The 23,815-nt window shown below is 37.1% G+C and overlaps 1 protein-coding gene across 27 annotated transcripts in view; it reads left to right on the top strand.

Annotated features, from left to right (window-relative positions):
* Positions 1–23,202, top strand: part of INPP4A (inositol polyphosphate-4-phosphatase type I A) — a 132,472-nt gene extending 109,270 nt beyond the window's left edge. For 18 of the 27 annotated variants that reach the window (XM_064502185.1, XM_064502179.1, XM_064502174.1 and 15 more), the window contains 8 exons: positions 151–323; positions 1,669–1,792; positions 2,642–2,768; positions 5,198–5,338; positions 6,648–6,745; positions 9,885–9,997; positions 10,410–10,564; positions 15,520–19,606. In XM_064502185.1, the coding sequence (XP_064358255.1) occupies positions 151–323; positions 1,669–1,792; positions 2,642–2,768; positions 5,198–5,338; positions 6,648–6,745; positions 9,885–9,997; positions 10,410–10,564; positions 15,520–15,700 (1,112 nt within the window). In that variant the 3' untranslated portion in view covers positions 15,701–19,606. Of the gene's footprint in view, positions 1–150; positions 324–1,668; positions 1,793–2,641; positions 2,769–5,197; positions 5,339–6,647; positions 6,746–9,884; positions 9,998–10,409; positions 10,565–15,519; positions 19,607–20,163 lie in introns of those variants that run through there. The other 9 variants (XM_064502213.1, XM_064502205.1, XM_064502167.1 and 6 more) reach the window with 1 other exon arrangement.
* Positions 23,203–23,815: the final 613 nt, after the last annotated feature.

Raw genomic sequence — 23,815 nt, 5'->3', positions numbered from 1 at the left:
AGTAACAAGCAGGGGGTAACCAGACAGCCAGAATAAAACAAACACTAAATGTGGATCATTTTGCTTTAACTTGCAGCAGAAGGTTTTGTCTTAATGTGTGTGTTTCAAATGAAGTATTTACAGTGCCATTAATTTTATTTTTTTAACCAGGTGAATGGAGCGAGGCTCTTTACCCCTTGCTGACAACACTCACAGACTGCGTAGCCATGATGAGTGACAAGGCAAAGAAAGCCATGGTCTTTTTATTAATGCAGGACAGCGCACCAACAATAGGGCTGTGCCTGAGCCTTCAGTATCGCAGGGATGTTGTCTTCTGCCAAACCGTAAGCAAGGAAGTCTGCATGGCTTGATTACACTTAGACTTGGGGTGGCATTTTATGAAGTATGAGAGATGACTGCAGAATTTTTCTGTTTTTACCCTCAGGTTGAACACTGTGATCTGCTCTCACAGATTGTGCTGTCCTGTTATTACTGTTTGCTTGCATGTGTTTGGAAATATAAAACTTATGTCTTCCCTGGGACATCTATTCCCAATTTTAAAAAACTGTGCCAGAACAAGTGAGAATAATGCTGTGTACAGAAACAACCTTTGCTTCCCAGTGCTACCAATCCAAACCCAGAAGTAAGATGTGAAAGAGAGAGGAGGAAAAACAAAAGCCCATAAGCAGAAAGTGTACTCCCACACTTATAGTTAGTTGTTTTTTTAGATGAAGAAAACCAATAGGACCTTTAGTACCTTAGGAGAGAAGTCCAGGTCCAAGGAGAGGAAGGGGCGCTGGGATTTTTTACAAGTTCTGTTTCTGGACTTGTTGGGGTCTCTTTTGTGTCAGCCACTCGCTAAGAGATGTCTGGAGGCACCTTCCACACTTTTTCTGCCCACTACACTTCTTCAGCTTGTCAGATGTCCCGTGGAAACATTTCACGTAATAAGAATCAATGTCTTGTTTATTTATTTCAAACAGCTCATCTCCTGTACATTGTTTGGTAGAGCACTTGTCCCAAAATGTAATTTCTCATAGAGATAAATAGAGATAATTTTTCCATACAAAACCCACTTTATATCGCAGATAATTTTGTTTAACTCTGTGCTTTGATATGTTTACCCATCATAAAGATCAGAAAGATCAAATTAAGACTTAATCTCAGTATCAGGGCCTTTTCCTGAATGTCTCATAACGCTCCAGAGTTTGAATCTTTGTGTAATGCAAGCAGGCATTGCCTTTTTAAAACGTTCTTAAAATGTCATTTTAAAAACAATAATTTAATCATGCTATCAAAATTCTTGGCTTGGAACTAGTTGTGTTGCTTTTCCATCTGTAGCTAAAACAGTTCTCCAAGGAGACTCTTGTAATTCACCAGTTGTGGATTCTAGTACAAGGGATCATGTCAAGAAAACAAGTATATGTGAGATCAACAGCAGTCCCACCTTGGGAAAGATTGCAACTTCAAGCCAGTATGCCCTAAATCAGATTTTAAGAGTGTTTTGATCATTGTTGGTTGTTTTTCTCACTTCAACTGCAAGGAAAAAGAAGAATACCATTTAAAGGAAAAGAGCATCAGTCTCACAGATTGTTATGGCATCTCTTATATACAGGGTTGTTTCTGTCTGGGGCTGAAGAGCTTTTTTGTCTTGCATTATTTCACTCTTCTCTGTCTTCTCTCCTACAGCTGACAGCTCTTATTTGTGGTTTCATTATCAAGCTGAGGAACTGCCTACACGATGATGGATTTCTGAGACAACTCTATACCATCGGCTTGCTGGCGCAGTTTGAGAGCCTGCTGAGCACTTATGGTAAGGACACAGAACAAGCGGGTGATAGCAGCTGTGAGTCACCAAATTTTGCTTTAAATTGGCTACAGCAGAAGATGAGTGTATGGGACAATCTGCAGCTCAGCTACAAAATGATTTTGAAAACTGAAATGTAAAAGAAAGTAATGCCTGGAATAGTTAATTAGCTAGCAAATACGAATTCAGAATTTCTTCTGCTTTAATTGACTTTAAAAAATAAAGTGTACTTGCCTTGTAATGTAATAAGGCCAAGGGTTTAAAAACAAGAAATAGCCATCATTTTTTCAGAAAAGAAAGGGAATCAAATTCCAGTAAGCTGGGAGGAGCTCCATCCGAAAAATGCTTTTTGCATTTCCTTGACCTTCACTAATCCTACAATAGAAAGAGAGACTGAAGAGGTAATATAGTAAGAAAACATATTTCACTCCTGTGTCAGAATAGATATTTGGATACCAATTAGGGAATGCTTTCCTGAATAAATCTGGAGTCCACTGTAAGGTACTGCAATACAGTGTGACAGAACACTTTCTAACACAAAGGACATCATGGATATGACAATGCTGAGAAGTGTTTACTGGTATTGTCTAAACTGGAAAGTCAGCACACAATCTACTTGAAAGACAGTAGGCTGGGTGGCCTAAATAATTGGTGTTTTCTATCCTTGCTGAAGTCACAAAGTGAATCAGGACCTTGTCTGCAGTCAGGCAGATGCAGATCAAGGTAGAGGACTGGGCTCCCTACCCTCCTCACCCACAGAACTTCTTTATGAGAGCAGTGGCCTGTGGTCATAGTAAATGGATAAGGGAAAGTTGTTTGTAATAATTATGGTTGACTTTTTCCTTCTTGATTTAGGTGAGGAGCTGGCAATGCTGGAGGACATGAGTTTGGGAATAATGGACTTGAGGAATGTAACCTTTAAAGTAACTCAGGCCACATCAAATACATCTACTGACATGCTGCCAGTCATCACTGGAAATCGGTAAAAAAAGAAAGGGGAGGCAGAATGGGGGGGAAAAGGGTGAGGCGGGAGAAGGGAGAAGCACTGATACTGTACCTGAAACTCAAGCAAATAATGTACTTTTATATTGTGCTATTTTTTCTCAGAACTTTAGAGACACATTTTGGAGCGGACTTCTTCATTTTTACCAGTGTTTCATTTTACAGGGAGCTAAACTGAAAAGGAATATATGGCAAAGCTCAAACTATGACAGTATTGCTTTACGAGTAGATATAATCTTGACCTAGCCTTCCATTATTGTAAGCCAGAAGTATTCAATCTGTTTTTAGGCACTTGTGCACTTTTTAAATTTCGGACTGACTCTTGAGCCTGATCTCATATATGAGAGAATCACTGATGTTGATCAGTTCTTTACTGTATGTCATTGACTAATGGGTTGTCATTAGCACTACAGGACATGGAGCATACTAGTTGATGTTGAGGTGAGGCCTATTTAGCATCAGTTTCTAAACTATTGGGGCCGAACTGTGGATTTAGCTTGTGGATGCTTGTGAAGCACTGAGCTGCTTCTCATTTTGGCCAGCTCACTGTAGAGAGGTATTTTCAAGTTTGAGTTTAAAAGCAAGCTTTTTTTTTTTTTTAAGTCTGTTTGAAGTGTTGAACATTCATGAGGCCTCACGTGAAGTAGAGTGGGAGCGATCTGTTACAGCTTTATTGTGGTGGGAAGCTTTTGCAACAGATGGAGTGACGCTTCCATGCAAACACCTCAGCCTGCTGATCAGCTGGTTTCTAGCATAATGCTGACAGGCCCCTGCGAGAGGCTTCTACCCCGAGGGAGCCAGTTCACAGACCGGGAGGAAGCTGTGGGATGACAGAGACCTCAGAGAAGTGAATGTTTTAAATGTTTCTGCATTTCACAGAGTCTTCAGAATCTTTTAGTTTTGAATCTGATTTCTTGAGGAAACAAGGCTTATTGAATTGCAGCGTGATGCGCCAAGCTCTGCAGAAGCTCTGCCCAGTTTCATCCACATCTTGAAAAAGAGCTGGAATTCTCAAAGATAAATGCATTTGGATGAACTTAATAAGTTCAGGTTCAGCTGCAACGGAAGGTGCCTTGGATAAGGAGAACTGTGATGTGATCGTATACATTGCAGAAATTGCTGAGACCTTTGTGAATGGCTGAGAGCTGACGGAAAACCCCTTACAAAGAAAAGCTTTAGTTAAAACTTGCAGTCAGCTACAGAACACAAATCAGTAGAAAATGAGACTTCATTAGGTTCAGGTCTCATAGTGCTGCTTATTACTTTGCTGTCTAGATTATACTCTAGAAAGGGAAGAAAAATCATACTTACTTATTTTGGTGCAAACTACTAGAGGCTTTACATTTAGAGGTGAAAACAAGTTTTTGCTTTCAGACATAACACAGGATACGTACTGCTATATTTTTCCCTCTGTCCAATGTAAATGGGTCACAGACCAATTTTGATTATATTGCTATATGGCTCTCAGAGCTCATGTTATATTTGACGGGTTTTTTAAGTGCCTTGTGAGCAGAAAAATGATCATAAGAAAGTTTCACTGTAAAGACTGCAATGTAACACCAAGGTACTGCTGCTGATAGATTAATGCAGGGCATGCAAACCACAGTAACTTTTGTCTGGGCAGTCCCTCAGCCTGTAGTAAAGGTAAGGTAATATGATTTACCTTAGTCTGCAGTGATGTTATGGGCTAAGGTAAGCTGCACTACTTCACATCGGCCATGAGATAAAACATGTACATCTTTGCTGTAGCTCAGCTGACCCAAGGTAACCTGTTGGGCTGCAGGAACAGGTTTGTAGGTCTGAGCCATAGGGTTCCATATCAGCACTTTTGTTGGCTCGCTCTTCAATTTATGCTTGGATCACATCTATCACTGCCTCTGCCCTTCAGCTCAGAAATAATCAGCACTACTCATTGTATCCAAAAATGCTTCCTTTCTTGCATGTGCATCATCACCCATCATAAAAGCTTTTAAATCTACTTTTCTGTTTCAAATCTTTTTTATTTTAATCTTTTTTAATCTTTTAAATCTTTTATTGTCTTTTAAATCTACTCTTCTGCTTTTGGTGAGATGGAGACATGCCAAAATTCAGCTTTTTCTCATCACATGGTAGAGAGCTAGAGTATTAATAGGGAAAGCAAATTCAGCTTTTCTCAGGAAATGGGCAGATCTGATTGAAATATCCATGAGGACATAAAATGAACATTACAGGCTGTTGTAGTATAGCTTTTCTGACAAGGATCAACCTTTGGCAGTACTTTAAAGTCTTGGATTTTGACTGATACTTTTTTTTTTTTAGAATTGGATTGTATTTTAAGTGTTATCCCTCTTAACATAAATAGCACATTCTCATAATGTTGCTTTTTGTCTGCATTTGCCGTATGTCTAATAGTTGTTTGTTTATTTGCAGTGATGGATTTAATGTGAGGATCCCTTTGCCAAGCGCCTTGTTTGACTTGCTGCCGCGAGAGATTCAGAGTGGCATGTTACTGAGGGTTCAGCCTGTTCTTTTCAATGTGGGAATCAATGAGCAGCAAACCCTAGCAGAGAAGTATGTATTCAATCGTGCAGGCTCAACCTTAATGGCAGTTCAGCAATCTCCTGTTCTGATGGAAGTATGTCTCTGTGAAATTGCGCTGTTGCATTGCTAAAAGTGATTCATTTTCTCTTCCAATGCAACAACAAGGGACCATCAAATGAAGCTGGCAAGTTCCAAACAAACAAAAGGAGGTACTTCTTCACACAGCATATAGCTATGAAGTTCTTTACCTCATGGCTTTGTGTGTAGTAAAGGTTTATGTGGTTGAAAAGTGGCTTTATGGAAGAGGAAATCTATCATGGGCTACTTAACACAGATGTGTTGCTTTTGACTTGAGAACTCAGAGTGGCAGGTCACCAGAGGCTGAGGGAGTGTTCTGAGGATCACTGTGTGTTTGCTGTCTTGGTTTTGTACTCTTCCCTAGACTCCTCCTTTGGCCGCTGTCAGAATCTGCTGGGCTAGATGTACCTTCCTTCAATTTAACCTGTTGTTGCACTACTGATGTAATGTGACTGGGCTCTTGTAAAGCTGAAAAATGTAATTATACAATTATATTTGTTAGCAAAGCTATTCAGTTCTGGGAGAGCTACCAGACCTTCCGTCCCACTATGGCCTTTTTCTATAAGGAATACATTGATAGACTGCAGCTCCCATGGAGAACTCCAGTGAAGTCAGGCACATAGATGTTGTTGGCACCAGCCTTGCTACCTGGATAGAGTGTGCAGTCTGATGGTAGACATCTAAAATAAGTCAAACAAGGGCATTCCGGGAGTTCCATGTTTTCCTCTATTGGCTGTAAGAGACAAATGTTGTTAGCTGAGATGAATCACATTGTTGCTGACGATATTTGTTACATGTACATTTTATCCCTCCTAGATCCATATTTCTCATTCACGTGTCTAAAATCGAAGTTCTTGATCCTGCCTACTGATGTCATGGTTATTGTTAGCTAACAAGCTGAGCCAGCAATTCCATTATTAAAAGTTTGAATTTTTGCAAAAAGATCTACCAAATTAGATGGGTATTTAATATTGATAGAAAGATACAGAAACGAAAGTACTTCAAATACTAATTTCTGTAAGATTTTCCTTTCTGCCTTCCTTTCCACTGTTCCTACATTCATTTATTTTTTTTTTTTTTCCTGGAATGAATCACTACAACCGTTTTCTGTTACACTTTCTTCTGCATTTGAACATTTAGGAATTTCATGGGATGAATCTTTAAACTGTGTTCTGGTAGTCATATTGCCAAGTGAAGTTGTTTCTAAGAAAAGAGGAAAGATTACCTTGGGCTTAACTGTTCCCTTCTTCACCTTTTAAAGGTTTGGAGACACCTCACTGCAAGAAGTAATTAACATGGAAAGCTTAGTCCGGTTGAATTCATATTTTGAGCAGTTCAAAGAAGTTTTGCCTGATGATTGTAAGTATTCGGTAACTAATGACAAATTTGGTTGAAGAGCAATGCAGGCTGAATTTTTTTTTGTTTGCTTCGAGTGAATTGCTTAAATGTTGATGATATGCCAGTATAGTAACCTCCAAGAAATGATGCAGCTCTATTTTAACACATTAGCACTAAGTAGAGCAGGTTCAAATGATTTCTGATTTACTTGCTTTTTTTAATTCACTTTTACATCTTTTTTTAAGAGGCACTATGTAGTATATAAACAGGCAGCTATGCAGTCAGATTACTGTGAGGGAAGGCATAAAAGTGACTGGTCATAACAACAGCCTTTCACCTCCAGTTTTTGGTGATGTTCTCTGTGCTTGTCATGACCTGTACAGAGAGCAAATGCCATTTTGTAGGAACTTATTATTCCCTCTGCTTTTCTTTTGAAGCTTCTGTCAAATTGTAGCATCTGCAGCCAGCAACAGAGAAGACTAGTACCTGGAAGAGACGCAAAAGCTACAAGTTTGAATTTTATTGGTTTTATGGGAAATTTTTTACTTGTTTTCTCCGGAAGCAGTGGCATAAAGACATTATTTACATGTGACCACAAAAAATGTTTAGAATTCATTAATTCAATATTAGTAGTATCAACCCCTTCTTGTTAGCTAAATTCATGGCTCCCAGAATTGCAGTTTTGTTGCAGAAATACAAACGCAGCAACATGCAGTGGAACTATGCTATCAGGCAGAATGCTCTCTGTGGCCCTTTGGGAAGGTATGTTGTTACACTTCCAGTTACCCTGGACTTTCTTGATGCAACTGAGAGCAGAACCTGTCTCTCTCCTACAAGGCCTTGACAATCCACAATTCCTTGTCTGAAATTTTAGCTGCAAAAATTAAACTGTTTTTTATTACATAGTAGTCTAGCATCAGACTTTCTTGTAAACTTCAAAAGTTAATCAGATTACAGTGATTTTTTTTCATTCTGCTGTTCTCAGCATTCCTTCACTGTCTCTCTGTCCTTGTAGTCTTGCATAGTATTTCTCATTTAGTTCCTTTTTTATTTTCCCATCTTTGGCTTTGCTTCTTTTGTTTACTTCAGTCTCTTCCCTCAACTCTGAACCTCTTATTTTTGTCTAGTCTTCTGTTAGCTTTTATGTTTTTCCTTAAACTCTTTTTTTTATCCTGCAGTCTGTTTTCTCTCCTGTCACTTGTTTCTTCTGTCTTCATGCCTTTTTTGACCTCTATTTTAACTTTGCAGCTCTCCTCCTCTATTTTTAAAGAGCACTGCTGCCACTACTTTGAGCTTCTCCTTTGCTAGTATCACTTACTCCTTATAACAGAGGCTTTTCAAGTAACTTGAAGGTCTGCATAAGGTTAGCATGCAGAGTTGGACAAGCGATGCTATCGTGTGCTTTGATGGTAAAACAAACCAAGAGAGTCTTGTGTCCACCTTGCCCTTTCCCCCTTGTTTCCAGTTACTTTTCATTAAATTGAACTCCCTGCCACCTGAGATGAGTGCCACAAACAGGCAAGATCTATCCTCTGCCAAAACTTCTTTCTGCTTCACTGTTTGTCCTGGATAAACGCAGACATGTTCTGCCTGGTTTTGCAGTACGGCTTGGACAAATGGTTTGTGGTTATAAACATTAACCAAAAGTTTTTGATAAGCAGTGTGGAAAAAATGATATTGCAGGTGTCCCAGCAAACACATTTGAGATGTTCTGTGAAAAGCTAGCTCTGTCTGGACAAACCTGGAAGTGTGTTTACCGTAAGGAAGGTCTGAGGGTACATTTGTACCTCTTCTGTGGTGATTTTTAAGGAGTACGAAGTGAAACATTTTCCATGAAAAGACAGAATAACATTTTCTTTAGCTGTAAAGAAGGTGGTTAGTATGACTAGCCAGAGATGTAGTCCATAGTAAGTACAGGCAAAAGGAGTTTGTGTGTTTTTAGTTTGGGCCTGAAAAAAGAAATGGGTCACTCTAAGCAACAAGAGGCCAGTGAGGTATCAGCTGGCAGCTTGTAGAAAATGTTCCCTCCATGAAAAAGACACAAGGAAAGTTGATCTCTGACCTACTGTCCTTTCTCTGGAAAAGCTGTGCTCTTAATTGTCAGCACTGCAGAATTTCAAAGTGAGTTACTACCTTTGGTTGAAGAGAAGATATAATGGAACATTATATCTGCTTGTCTTTAGAGATATTTGAGATGGTGGTTTGTTGCCCTCTTTCTGTCACAGGCATTACTTTTTTTCCTAGGTATGAAGCTTGAGTAGAGCCAGCTACGATGGGCACAATTTTGCTTGCATGTTATTTGCTGTGAGAAGAGATGAGGTCCAAAAATAAAACCCTGTAAATGATGCATGGTTTTTTTTGTCACACAGTCATTTTTTACCAGTGCATACCACCTTATTTACCCACTCACAGCTTTAGGTTGTGCACCCTGTAGTTAGCCCCTTTAAAACAAAAAAACAAAAAGACCTATTCAATACTTGTTACTGAGTACCTTGGTGCCTATGTAAGAGATGCCATGTAACACTTTGAACACATGAGTACAAGATGACTACTGAGGGCTTTTGAAAAAAAAAACTTTTAAATTCCTTCAAATAATTTCTTTCTGCTTAATGAACTATTAATAAAGAGATACCAGCAGTGTGGAGTCCTGTTGGAGAGAGTGCTTCCTGTAACTGAAAACTGTCCAGCTTGCAAATTCAGAGTTGAAAATGTGAGCAGAATGTAAAATGATATCTTCAGAGTTTTTGTGGAGACACGTATGATGTCATATCACCTGTGAGGGGAGATAATATAGGCAGTTACATGTTTTTATAAAGTTCCAAAGTGTGTGAACACAAGTATGTCTGTGACACACAAAACAAGATATCAAACCAGTCTTGCTCCCTTTACTCCCTCTGTTACTATAGTGCTATCAGATTCTGAGCCCCTGAGGGTTGAAGTACCCTGAATGTATATTTCCGGTTGAGTTTAGTTAAACTTGAATTTGGTTTGCTGGTGTACTAAGTAGTTCAGAATTGAATTAGCTCTTGTAAGCTCTGATAGTTTCAAGAAAACATGATTGTTTCCAACTAGTAGATAGGAGCACTTTTCTTGTAGCTTATTTTTATGAAAATGTTGAATACAAATAATTAATTGGACTTGGTTTTGTTTGTTCTTACAGGTCTACCTCGATCTCGTAGTCAGACATGCCTGCCTGAACTGTTAAGATTTCTGGGACAAAATGTACATGCAAGGAAAAATAAGAATGTTGATATCCTTTGGCAAGCTGCTGAGGTATTTATTAATCCAAGCACCTGTGCATAGTTCAGTCAGTCTTCTATATAAATACACTGTGTTTTCCCCTTTTTTATTACTCATATTTTTAGATTTCTTCGTTTTCTTGCATACAGCTTGGAAATACTGCCAGATTAAACCTCCTCCAGGGTGAGACATGTAAAAAGAGTATTACCTCCTAAATACTGTAAATGCTTTAGTTTGGTCTTATTGGCTGGGAAGATAAAATTAAGGAAAATGCATTTTTCAAATCTGCATTTTCCCCACACCCCCTGCAATGAAGTACTGCTATCCCAAACATCAGAATCCTACACAACATTTGTATCTCTCCAGGGAAGAGAAATACAGGTGTGTTCTTTGCCAGGAGGTTATGCGTGAGGAGGGAATGATGAATTGTATATCCCATTTCCAGATATGCCGCAGACTAAATGGTGTTCGCTTTACAAGCTGTAAAAGTGCCAAGGATAGGACAGCCATGTCGGTCACCCTAGAGCAATGTTTGATCCTACAGCATGAACATGGAATGGCTCCCCAGGTCTTCACCCAGGCCCTGGAGTGTATGAGGAGGTAAGAGTTTGACTGCAGTCACTTATTCCTAAATCAAGAACCATGCAAACTGCAGATAAGTAGTGGTCTCTGTTTCTATTCAAAAAAACCAAAAAGGTAAAGTCAGAAAACTGCAAAACTGACTGCTAGACTTCATCGTTCATAATATAAAACTCACTAATGCATGCAAGTAAAGCTGATTGTTGCAAGATTTGCATGAGATGGGCTTCGGTTTTCAAGAGTGAAGCGGAAGTTTTCAGAGGAGCACGTGTTAGTGCTGGGCTTACAGAACAGGAAACTGGTGCTCCTTTGAAAGTTGTCTCATGATGAAGTTACGTTGATTGTCAGAGCACTGGGTTTCTTAGTTTTAGGTCAGGCAGATTTCTGCACCTGCAGTTTGCACTGGTTTGCCACGTGTATCCTTTAGCAGTGAAACACTTTGCTCACTGGGCAAATTGTCAGCATGAGTGTTTCACGATACAGCAACCAAATCCCATCACAACGTGTCAGTGTGCTGTTGTCGTATCAATATAACGATGTTCTGTATTCTGAAGCAGCAGACGTGTTTGCAGAATTAAATACTGTACTAAAAAATCTGTTTACTGTTGTTCAATGCCTTGTTTCAAGCACTGCTGGAAAACTCCGTAACTCACATACCAAAAGAAAGGATAAGAAATTTAGCTTTAGTCTTTATCAATGTAGTTCAACAATGCTGTTCAGTCCTGTTTTTCAACATTCACTCTTACTGAATGTACTGTACTGTGTGTCTTCTCACGAAATTCTCTAGAGTGTTCAATTCTCTTATCCTTTCTGTATGTTTTTGCTGTTTGACCCTTTCTTACTCTTCAGTTACCTAGAAGGAAAGTGTCTCATGTAATAGCACTAGCAGTTTCTTACACTAGTATTTTGTTTTCCACTTTTACATCTAATTGGATGTCATTAGACTTTTTTATTTTCACCTTTCTGCTGCGTTGTTACACAGTAAGTACAGTGTATGAAAACTCTGTATTCAAAGACCAGTCAAACCTTGATATTAGAAATTAAGATAGCTTCAAACAGCTTTGTGAGGGAGAAGATATCAACTTAAAAATGGAGCTGAGTGGCTCTCAAATATTTCATTATTTAAATTATGTGAGTTTCTTCTCCACTTACACATCTAAAAGAAAAAAATTCTGTTGTACAATTTTAATAAGTGATTTCTTTAATAAGAACAGAAACTGAGCAAGTATAATAATAATGAATCTCACTATTTCTTTAAATTAGTTACTGAGTTACTAATTTTTCAATTCCATCATGGTCACAGTAGAAACAGAGGTTAATAATAACATTGTTGTGGACCTTCCAACCATCAATTTAATACAACGCAGTATCAGATCAAATGTTTACACAAGAAACACGTTGCTTCATGTTGACCTACATCAGGATATTGAAAGAGGACCATTTTTAATGAATACCTCTAGCTAGTGTGTTCTAGCAACATCAGGGACTTACTGTAATAGGTGAAAGACGTGATGTTCTCTTCTTCTGTCATATCTTTGACAGAGAGATTAGACTAGAACTGCCTAGTCTTGAGGGAATACTAAGACTAGGTGGGTTTTATTCAAACTCAACAGTTTATTTCTTCCTCAGATCTCACCGCTCTTTCGAGTAGATTAGTGTTTGTTTGTTTTTTTTAATATTCTCCATTTCTGTTCATGCATAATGGCACAGAATTAACAAAGCTTAAAGAGAGAGGTAGGATTACTGAGCAAGTATGTAGGAGCCCAACTCCACCCAAAGCCATTTTAGCACGGACAGAATGACCTGACCTAAATGGCAGACATTGGAAAGGAAAGAGTTGCAAATTAATTTTTGGTCATTAGAAAAACTGAGATTGTTTGTTTGTTTGTTTTTACTTGGATCTTTGATTTGTGTAATTGTACAAGAAAAGGAAGGCTTGGCTCAATCTTCAAGGTTTCTGAAGTCTTTTGGATAGTTGGAAGGGCAAGGAAAGTAGTCAAAGTATTTCATCTTCTCTCTACTTTCCAGCAAAGGAAAGCATTTTTGTTTACAGTGTTCTTGAAGAATGAAGGAAGCACTCTCTTCTTCCATGTAATCTTCATTTTCAGAGGAATTAGTTCCCACTTATTCTGCCTCAGGGACATCCTTTCCCTCCTAGTCTTGTGATAATTACACATTTGGTGAGTGAGCATGGAAATTAGAGAGAGAACACTGAGTCCCACTTGTAGGTTCTTGTAGAAAATCACACATTTTCCCTGCCATTCTGTGAACTTAGAGGACCTATTCATCTCTTCTTGTACCCCATGTGCGTTGCCAATGAGAAAGTATGAATGGTAACTACATCCATATTTTACTGCTGTGCACAGGATATAAAAACAATCAAGTGTGAGAATCAGTGACTGCATATTCAGTTGTTAGATTGTTAATTTGCCCTTAGATTTTAGTATCATCTTCTTTAACATGCCTTTCTGTGTTTGAGTAGCAAAATGCACAGCACTGACACTACAACATTAATCTGTGAGCGAAGTCACATTTTGCTCCTAGTTCATTTTGACTTTTTGCTGTACAATACCTAAAAATTCTCTCAAATATATATTTAATATACAATATATTTTTACATGCTCAAAGATTCCTCACTTGTTTTCCTATGTCTATGTCTGTATCTAGTCTGTATTTTGTAGTTGCTGGAACTTCAGGCAAAAGCTATGTGACTTTTTACATATTTTTTTCATTAGTAGGGCAAGAAGAATAGTATTTAAAATCTTCAGTAAACAAGAGATGCTTAGCAAACATATATTTATTTAAAATGTTTAAAGAATATTTTTCTGCTTATAGGATGAAAATTCTTTTCAGTTAAACAGTTGCTTGCAGTACTGTGAGCTTAGTGACAGCACGCTGCTCAACCACACAGTTCTTGCAGCTACCTTCTTTCTAAATATAAGGCAGTGTATTATTTAACACCTTTGGAAGGCATTGGGTTTCTTTGACTATTGTCCAGTGATCAAATTCCAGCATTAATTCACATGCATAAGCTGGATTAGCAAGGAATTTGATTTGTCCCTTTACCATGGTCCTTCTCTAGAGATAGTCTGCCTATGAATGTTTCATCTGGGAAAGTGTATACACTTTGGTATATTTGTTATTTCCAAATGTCCTTATTTTTTTTCCTGTGTGGAAGCATCTGCATGGGCAGACAGTGACAGGGAAAACCCTTTCCGGCTCTTGTGGGTGTCTTCATCCACACTGTATATATGTCTGTGTGTATGCCTTCGTGTACAACTGAATATTTTGATACTAATTTTTAATGGTAGAGATGTGACATGTGTTGTCTCCTCTGTTTTTCTTAGTCTGCGTTTTTCTGTTCTCTCCATAATGTCTTCCTGTCATTTTCAGCCTCTTTCCTTCTTTCCTTTCCTCCCTTCAGGTTTTACTTCCTTATCTATATCCTAAAACACTTTTCTTCCTCCATACTATTGCACTGTGCCTTTCTCCACCACTTCCCAGTCAACACTAGCTTTCTACTTCTCCTGTTCACGCTCCAGTTCATTTAATATTCCTTTATCATCTCCTTCAGTGCTCTCTTTATATTGTGAATACCTTTCAGTGCATATTTATGTCTAGCCACTTGTCAACAAATATGTTTGCGTTTTCTTATACGTACCTGCCAGAGAGGTTCCTGTATATGCTGGCATTATTCACCAATCGGCCAAGCAGGAGGGAGAGTACTTCCCTTCCAAATACATGGGAGACTGTATCTGTGCTGCCTTCAAAGTCCAGTCCTCAGTTCAGCCTTGAGCTCAGATGTTCCTTATATCCAGATTAGGTGGACATCAGTGCCGGCGAAGGGAGAACACTCACGCCCACACTTCTGTTCAGCCTCAGGTCCACCCCCAGCTGAGAATGGGGATGAGTCAACTCCAGATATTGCTGTGTATCCTACTTGTCCTTCCCTTGGTGATCAGAAATGCAGCAGTTTAGTTCCCTGCCCACCTTCTTCCATTTGATTTCAAGTGTTGCTGGTGTCCGGAGACTATTTTTCTCTTTCACCACCTCCAGGACATCTCTGATGCCTTCCAGCACATCATCTGCTTGTTACCTAACCTTTGCTAGATAACCAGTGAAATTACCTAGTACCTTTTATGAATGAAGCGAGTGCAATTGTTCTCACAGGATCAGGCTCAAAGGTTGCGTGTGTTCATTGCTTTGTAAACTGAAAATAGGTCTGGACAGGGCAGAGAAGTGATCCAAAATGAAATGCTTCACTGAAAAGCCTCAGGTTAGCTGGAGAGGTGTTCTCTACTATAGGCTGTCTGTGCTCAAAACAATGTAGGAAGCAAGGCTACAATGAGATGTGCTGTGTGGCATGTCTTACCTTCACATGCACAAATTAAAGTACTCGGAAACATGTAATTTGGAAAGCATATTGATACACACTTGAATGCGTTTTGAAGCAGAAAAGCAAGTGGTCTTTTTTCAAGGTTTTTGTTTACATTTTAAGGAGGTCGTTAAGAGGTTAAATTGTTTCATTGCAGCTCACATTGAAAGATGTTTGAAGGGGTCAAATACTACAATGGTTATTCATGTTCAGCTTGCTTTTCAGAGCTCAATTTCTTTGCAGCATGCGGAAGCATGGCAGAGCAGCATGGGATATTGCTTGGTAATCTGAAAGAATGAACATGGAAAACCATTTATGTTCAACCTACATGTGTTTATTTTAGTAGACTACAGTACTTCTTTCTTATTTTTCTCTTTTATTCTCTTTCCCTCTCCTTATATCTGTAATTGTGCTGATACATATTTTTGAGACGTTTTTCCACTCTTTCTTTACTTCATATTCTGGTTTTGTTGTGGCTTCTTCCATGTTTTCTCTTTTTCTTGACCACCTTGTGTTGCTATCTCTTTTTATACATTCATTTGCATGTCCATCTTCCCTTCTGCTTTATTTTCCCTCCTCCCAAACTTCTTCCTTTTCACAGCATTGGAACACGGGAGATAGTCACCCAGAAGAACTTGAGTGGCTTGGTGCCCATCCGAGATTTCAGACTAGATCCCAGCCTCCTCTACTCTATTCCTTTACTAGCTCTCAGCCCCAATTTACTGATTGTGTGGCTGTTTCTGAGCATAGCGTACCTGGTGGCCAGATTACGTTGCAAATGAAGATCATGTTTTTTAAAAAAAAAAAAAAAGTGCTTGAATGTGTATTGCCACTTGGTACCTGCTGGACAAAGGAATGTGTCATAGCATTGTCTGCCAAGAATTATTATTATGCCTTACAATTTTACGTTTCTATTGTACTAAACTGTAAATATACATCAAATTATTTTATCAAAAAGAATTGTATTGAAACTTTAAATTATTGTTCTGCTTTCAGTGCTTGTAACATAGTCTGACATTGGCCTGTTACCTCGTTACTTTAGCCGGCCTGAAGATCTCTTACCAAATATAGTTTTGTGTTACTTGTTTCATGTATTCCAGAGAAAGGAACTCTGTCCAAAAAGAATTTGTATCTTTTTGTATATTTAAGTGTATGCTAATCTTGCCTTTCATTTTTACAAGGTACAAAGAGAAAAATAAAAACATGGGTGGGATTTATAAGAAATTATAAGAAATTTATTTAAACAAATTAACAAATTTCTACTTCGTTTCAAAGCGTAATCTCCAAATTACAGTCATGAGCAGTTTGTAGAACCATAGTGTTGTTCCTTTCTCATGATTAAGTATGTTTCAATAGAAGAGTGTACCACTCAGAAAACAACTTTTGGTGCGCAGCATGCAGAATTACTTCATTATATTTGTAGACCTGCATTTTGTAATGTATTGAAGACATGAAGAGAATGACACATGGTTAGGAAGAGTATGTAATTAGTATAGCCTGCTAATGATCCATTATCCATTTCAGATGCTCTGTTATATAACTTACTCTGAAACAGGATAATTACCATCCTGGGAGTTAAAGATATTCATCTTTAATATTTCAGGGAAGAAAAGGGATGTATCAGCTCCATTAGTAGCTGGGTTCGAGGTTTTCTGTTGGGCTTTGTGTTAATGACAGTCAACTAAGTATTACTGTTATTTCCATTTTAAAACGTTGCCTAGCTTTAATAAATTTGTATGTTGCGCAGCAGTGACTTAGAGATAGATAAATGAATGATGGTAAGTTAACATTTAAGTGGTGAGACTAAAGAAGCTTACCTTGTTTAGTCATGCAAAATAATTGCAGAACAAATTTGATCATCATTTATATATAACATCAAACAGGGAAAGGCCTATTTAAGCTGCAGTAGTGGCTCTGGAAAAGCTTGTCAATAGCAATAGCTGATCAAAAAAACTAACTTAATTTAAAATAGTTTGCTAAATTCATGAAGAGATTTACTTGGCTTGGTGCTGAGATGACAGAAGATTGGACTTAGCCACTGAGGAGGACTCTTCTAGTCCTGTGATTTGTAATTTGTACCATTATTAAGGTAACTGGCTCAAAAAACATAGGTATCTATAGCTTTTATTATCAATTTTAATGGATTTTGAAAGCTTTTGAGAGGTAAGCTTAAAAAAGGAAAAAAGTGCACTTAGAATAAAAATTAGAATAAAATACTAAATTTAGTGAATACTTCATTTTCTCTTCTAACTAAATAAAAAAGTATGGGATTAAAGGTATTTCTTCACCAAATCTGATTGTACAGTACACTATCTCCTGGTATTTTTCTCAACATTCTTCCAGTTCTTTTTTTTTTTTTAAAGCCCACTAAAACCAATATATGTATTTAAGCATATATGCTATTTATTTTTAGATGGAATGAATTTAGATAAGGCCTTACTGCTGATGAGATTTAAAATCATGGTATGACAGTATTGGACATATTCATGTCCTGTGCTGGTATCTAGTACCACTGTCTCTGTATCCAAATCATTGTTCTTTCTAATGTGAACACTGGTTCATTTGCTGCGGGTACCAAAATCTACCTTTTTGCTGTGTTGAGGAATGTCAGGTTGGCCTCTAGCCTTGTTCTTGCCATGTGTTGAGCGTGGTGGGATCATGCTAACAAGATGTAAAGGTACCTTTAGTAGGATTTTTTTCCACAGAACTCCCTGAGATTATTAATCTGTTTTAAATAAAGTGTGAGGGCTTTGCGTGGTTATCATTAGGCAAGATTATGCCTGCAATAAGAAGCCTCTTAAATCCGTGTAGAATGAAAGTCTAGGTGTTTTGAAAACTTTTTTTTTTCCTTTTTAACTTTAGTGGGGACGAGGTTTCATCCTTTTTTAGCTTGGTCTGTGCTTTCATGATGCTTTCAGATTTGAAATGCTTTAGTGTATACTGCTCATGTGCCTTTGCCAGAGGAAATTTATTCTTTGAAAAAACTGTTCTGTTAGACTCAGGATGAACTCTTAAAGTTAGCGATGAAATCAGTTATGGCTGAGAATGTAAAGTGCTTCCTAGAAGTGGTCAATACCTTACAAGGAACCAAACCTTTCCTCAGGAAACTGTGACGAAGAGATTGCTGGTATGTCATAGCAATGATAGTGTAATAAACACAGAAGCTGTGAGCTGACACAGCTGTGTTCAGCAGCACAAGATACCAGTTCCAGATGCCCTTTGAAAAATCTCTGATAATTTTGTGAGAATGTATAATGTTTTACATGTGTAATTCAGCTGAATAACTTTTGGGTAGGAGTTTCTACATTCATTTGATTGAATATTGATAAGTACTAAAAACAACCTTTGCTATACATTTAGCATTCAATTATGTTTTAATTAAGGTAAAGATCAGCTTTTATATTAAAAAAATATGGTTGTGTGTTGATGACTGGTTGTGTATTGCTGTATTTAAGATTATATTAAAATCTCTAGAATGAAGGAAGCTTCAGTCCATTTGACACCACATGGTATTACGAGGACATCGTTATTATATCCAGGTTATCCTGGTGGTCAAGAAAGGATTTATAAGGTTAATGAGAAGGATCATCATTCCCAGTCTAAAATTAGACTTCTGTCTTGACTGGCTGTAAATTGACATAGGGCTAGTGGAGCTGATGGGCTCCAGCTGATTCACAGTGGTGAAAGACATGGCACATGAAATGGTGTATGAAATACATCTTTCTTACCATCTCGATGGCCCACCTGGACATGTGCACTAACCAGAGACAGTGGAATGAATTATGAGCAGAATGATTCACTTCGGATTAAATATGCACACTCGGCATCGCATATTTGTTACTTAAACTTAACGTTTCTATTACTATTCTTAACTATAATTTGTGCAATTTTGTGATGAATCTGTTTGACTGCAATGGCATTTGGGAGGGTGTTTCTGTAAAACACAGAACCATATCATAAAAATAGCGTAATAATGTAGGATCCTTTCTATAAAAGACAGTCACAGAACATGTTACAGAGACAAATTTCAAACTTAACCTGTTTTTAGGACAAAAAGTTACAATGATTTATGAAGCTAAGCTAGGTGGTACATACATAACACAGTTACAGTAAGTTTAAATAACCAAAATTTAAAAAACAGTGAGTATCAATAAGAGCAGAAAACTTTCAAACTGAAGTGGAATCCAAACCCTTCTTTTGAATCAGATAACCACAGTTTACCTATGATACATGCTGCAGACATCTCCAAGACAGAAATAACATGACATTTCCACCAAAAGATGGTGTACTGTACATTTTGCCATTGAGTAATAGTATTAAATTATTGTCTAGGTTTCAGTTCTCTGTCAGAGAAAAAAAAAAGCATTCTCTTGCAAGCCTAAATTGGTTTACAATATATTTAAAATACAGTGCTTCCTCTTTGTTTGTCTGTTTTGGATATAATCAAAGGAACTTTGACATACATAGATTTACAAGTATAAAGAAGCCTTATAACTGGAGTCATTTTTAATTGTAGCATAGAGCCTCTATGTAATGTGGGGCTGTTGCATCAAAATAGTCAGAAAAAATTAAACTCTGAATTCTGCACAGCTTTGTTTTCTTGGGTTGATGACTGTCAATGCAGCCAATCTGTTTTTTCACCCGCACAAAGCAATTACTTCATGATTAAGATTTTTTTCAGAGTATGTTTGCTTTCAAGTCAATCTATGCATGCAAAGATACCTGGAAAGTCATTATTTTGGTATCAGCTCTCATCTTCAAGTTTCACCTTAAATCTGATTAATACTCACATACGGGGAACAATAAAATTATTGTAAGGCTGTTATTAAGATATCAGCGGTTTTTCTTTTTAATTTAATATACTAAGAAATTAGCAGAACTGCTTTTAAGCAATCTCTTGGGATCCCTTGTGCAGTGAAGCGGCATGTGAAGTCAACAGCAATATACCCTGAAATACATGAAACCCTTGTAAAAGAACTTTTTCACTAGATGCACTGCTGCTTTTTAGAAATGCAAAACTAGCAATCAGACATAGCATGTGTCCATTCTGTGTGCTTCTTACTAGCATTGTATGATGAGTCATCATTTTTAATATTTGCACTGGCAAATTGATTAAATGCTCATTAAATATAACCAACTTTTTTTTAATGCTATGAAATAACCAGTTCATTTCATCTTAGTTTAAGTCTTTTATTTTTTTTCCTTTTTACTGCTGTCATTTTTTGTGCTTGTTTTTTTTCCCCAGTGAGGGTTGTCGACGAGAAAATACAATGAAGAATGTTGGATGTCGCAAGTATGCATTTAATTCCCTGCAACTGAAGGCTTTCCCAAAGTATTACAGGCCTCCAGAAGGAACTTATGGAAAAGTTGAAACATAAGCATACTGTGTCCTTTAATTGCTGTTCCATTAAAATATGTGGATACACTCTAGATTAATATATGATTTTGTCATCCAGAACAGATAAATAACTCTTTTGTACGTTTCGCTAGATTATATGGAGCATGTTACTTAAAGAATTGGAATCTATAGTAACAATTATTCTGACACCTTAGCTTGAAAATAGTGATGACTCTGCCCATTTAAATAGCCTTCAGTGTATGTAAGATGAACAGATATTTTATCATTTAATAATTACCTGTATGCAAATAGCTAGGTACCTCCTGGATGGCAAGGACTTTATGAATGGCATTTAGGCAGCTGTTTCACATAACATCTTTTATACTGAGTTGACTTGAGATTGAGCTTTTCATAAACTTTTTAAAACTGAGAGTAAAACTCAAAAGTTGTAAATAAAAAGGGATTGGATCCTGGGCAGTCTAATAACTGTAGAATGCATTGTTACAATCAAGAAACAGATGTTTAACTTAAAAAAAAAAAAAAAAAAAAAAAAAAAAGTCAGCACAATAAAAGCCAGGAGTTTGAAATGTTTTGCTGTATATAGGATACCATCTTCATATATGAACTTAATACATATAAGGCCAGGCATATGAGGTCTAGTTCTGTCTAAATAAAAGACAAAATCTCATTGTTTTCAGCAGCAAAAGACTTGGGCACACATCTTAACTGATTTTAAGAAATGTTTCAAACACGACACTTTCCAAACTATTAATGCCAGCAAGAGTTCCCTCTGCCCTTCCCAACCATAATTAAAGTGCAACAAGCAAGTTGCTGATGTTGCATGTGAAAGCTTCAATATGTTTCATGGTATCGTATAATAATTAGCACATTTTTACCCATGGCATTTTATATAACTTCTTTATTGTAAGCATTAATATCTTGGGGATTTATGGTTTTTTGATTGGCGTTTTTTAATGTTTTCAGTATCTGGCAATACAAAAATTCTTGAAGTGTCCAACACCTCCCAGTTACTCCATAACAAAATTTTTTTCCTGTTTAGCTTTGCCTTTTACCTTGCCAGACTCTGTTCAGAATCATGTATAGGAAATATGACTATTTTCAGAATATTTCTGAGGAAGGTAGCAATGGCCTATTTTGATACAAAGTAACTGCTAATGTGTTACTGCTAATGTGCGAGAACCTCAGCTGTGTTCAAGCTCATGACTAAGGTGACTAGTTGAGCATTTGACAAAAAAACGTTCAACAGACCTCCTTCAAAATAATCTCCCAAAGAATGCCTTTGAAGATAAGATTGCTTTTTAAGACACAGATAAACATTAATTTCCAAATTGTAAACGCTTAAATCATCTCTGGCTAGTTTAATTCAGCCCATTGTGCTCTTCTTCATTTCTAAGGGTATAAGCTTTAGAATAGAAAAATCTGGTTACTTCTTGTTGTGAGAGTAGCAACAGCCAGGTAAGTATATGGCTGTTTTCTGATTTCTTTCTGCCTCTCACTGATGTTTGTCTGTGCTGTCACTGCTCTATCAGTCATGTTCATTCTGCTCCCATGTAGTTTTGGGGGTTTTAAGTACAGCAGTTTTTGCATTTTGCTTTTTGCAGTTTAACACTGAGCAGCATGTCACTAAGCCAGTTAAGAGAGTTCTGCTGAACTAGGTTGTTACCATTATTTCAGTCTTTATAGGACAACAAACCAATTTCTGTGCAAAATCAATATACTTCTAGTACCTATACCAGTTCTGAACAAATAATCTATAGTAGAACAGTCCTTTGGAAACTTAGGAACTTTGCTTTGCATTTAAGAAACTACTGTATTGATTTTTTTTTTAAACAATATGTAAAACAAATGTACGGTGAAAAACTTTTTAAAAAGGTCTCTTCAGACACATTACTCCATTATTTCTGCTCAACCTCCAGTCCCTGGTGCATTATTAAATGCTACATTTATTTTTGTATAAACTGTACTCTTTATATCCCTTAGTTTTTATGAGTTGATAATTTTATTTTGTATATCTCAAACAGATAGTTAATTATATATTTTAAATCTTATATTGTTACACTAAAAATCTTGTTCTAATGTTCACCTTCAAAAGAAAATAGTATGAGGTCCATTGTAACAGTTAGCAGAGCCACTCCCTAATATTGTGGCTAATAATCATTAGATCCACTCTAGAGCCTAGTGATCCTTTATTTATTTTGCATACCCATCTGATCAGAAAAAGTTCCCAAGCTTTGTACGTGCATGGTGTTTGCTCACCTTTTTAAAGTGGTGGAATATCAGTCTCAAGTACTGCATTTTTTTTTTCTTTAAACTATTCCGATTTCAGTATACTTACATGTAGAGCATCACTGTTCAGCTAACATTTTATATATTTAAGATGGTCAGTACATGCACATCAATGGGCTTGTTTAAAGGGCGTAATGAACAGTAAGATCTTGAGCAGTTCATCAAAAAAGAAAAACTGTGAAACTTTAAATCCGTATAGGAAACTTCACAAGGGTGAAGTCAGCTTTACTGTTGCACAGGAGAGGCAAATTTAAGGATTACTGTAAAATGAAGTTCTGTCTAATGTTCTTTTTGAGTACATTTTTTAAATTATAAAACATACAAAGGTAAAAAAAAGAAAACTGTTGCCAAGTATGTTCTGTGTATGTTCTGTGAAAGTACCTACAGCACAGTTGCCTTTTGTTTCATTTATACATGTAAAATTATTGTATAATACAACACTGTTTTGTCCCAACACAATTGTATTTGCCAAGCTTTGTGCATTGAAATATTTTTATTTATTTGGTTTTGGGCAGTATTAATATATGATAAACATATGGCTACTGTTTTATATATTCCTAGTTCATTCACTCCATGTATGCTGTAAATGTGCTAGTCTTTAGGATGAAAACCAATAAAGAACTGACAAGAATACCAAAATGGTGGCTTACTTTTAATGCATTTGCGGTAACTCTAATCTTACTCTTTCAGGTTCCTTGACTTACGTGATACATTTTATTTGTTGGAGAATATATTGCATCTTGTATGGAAACATTTTACACAGCTGTGCAAGTCAGGAAGTAGTTACTCACTTCTTAAACCCTGCTCAGGTACAGCTGTTAACAATTTTCTGTAGTTTCGTTAGGCACTGATTTGTCCATATGCTACATATTCTGCAGCAACAATTAAACAAAGATGCAGTGTGAGATACTTTTTTTTATGTCGTCAAGACCTTATATTCTTTCTCCACTAACCTTCTATAACACCTTTGTGAGCTTCATTCTCCCTTTCCCTTTCCCTTTCCCTTTCCCTTCTTTCCATTAATAGAATTCCTTCTCTGGTCCTGCTTCCCCTTCAGCTAACTCATCCCTGCAACATCTTTAGTAGTTCCCCTACTTTCCAGTAGGGATAGGTTGTCATTGTTGATTCTCATTTTGATTTCAGATTAAATCAATTTTACATGATATTATAATAGACCATAATCTGAAGAAGTCACTGAATGTTTGAGAATGGCCAAATACAATTTTATTTGTGTGAAAAAGGGCTGGGGGCT

Source organism: Dromaius novaehollandiae, chromosome 1 (assembly GCF_036370855.1).
Source record: "Dromaius novaehollandiae isolate bDroNov1 chromosome 1, bDroNov1.hap1, whole genome shotgun sequence".
Classification (NCBI taxonomy): domain Eukaryota; kingdom Metazoa; phylum Chordata; class Aves; order Casuariiformes; family Dromaiidae; genus Dromaius; species Dromaius novaehollandiae.
The sequence above is the reverse complement of the archived record's forward strand: the minus strand, read 5'-3'. Positions and strand labels throughout refer to the sequence as shown.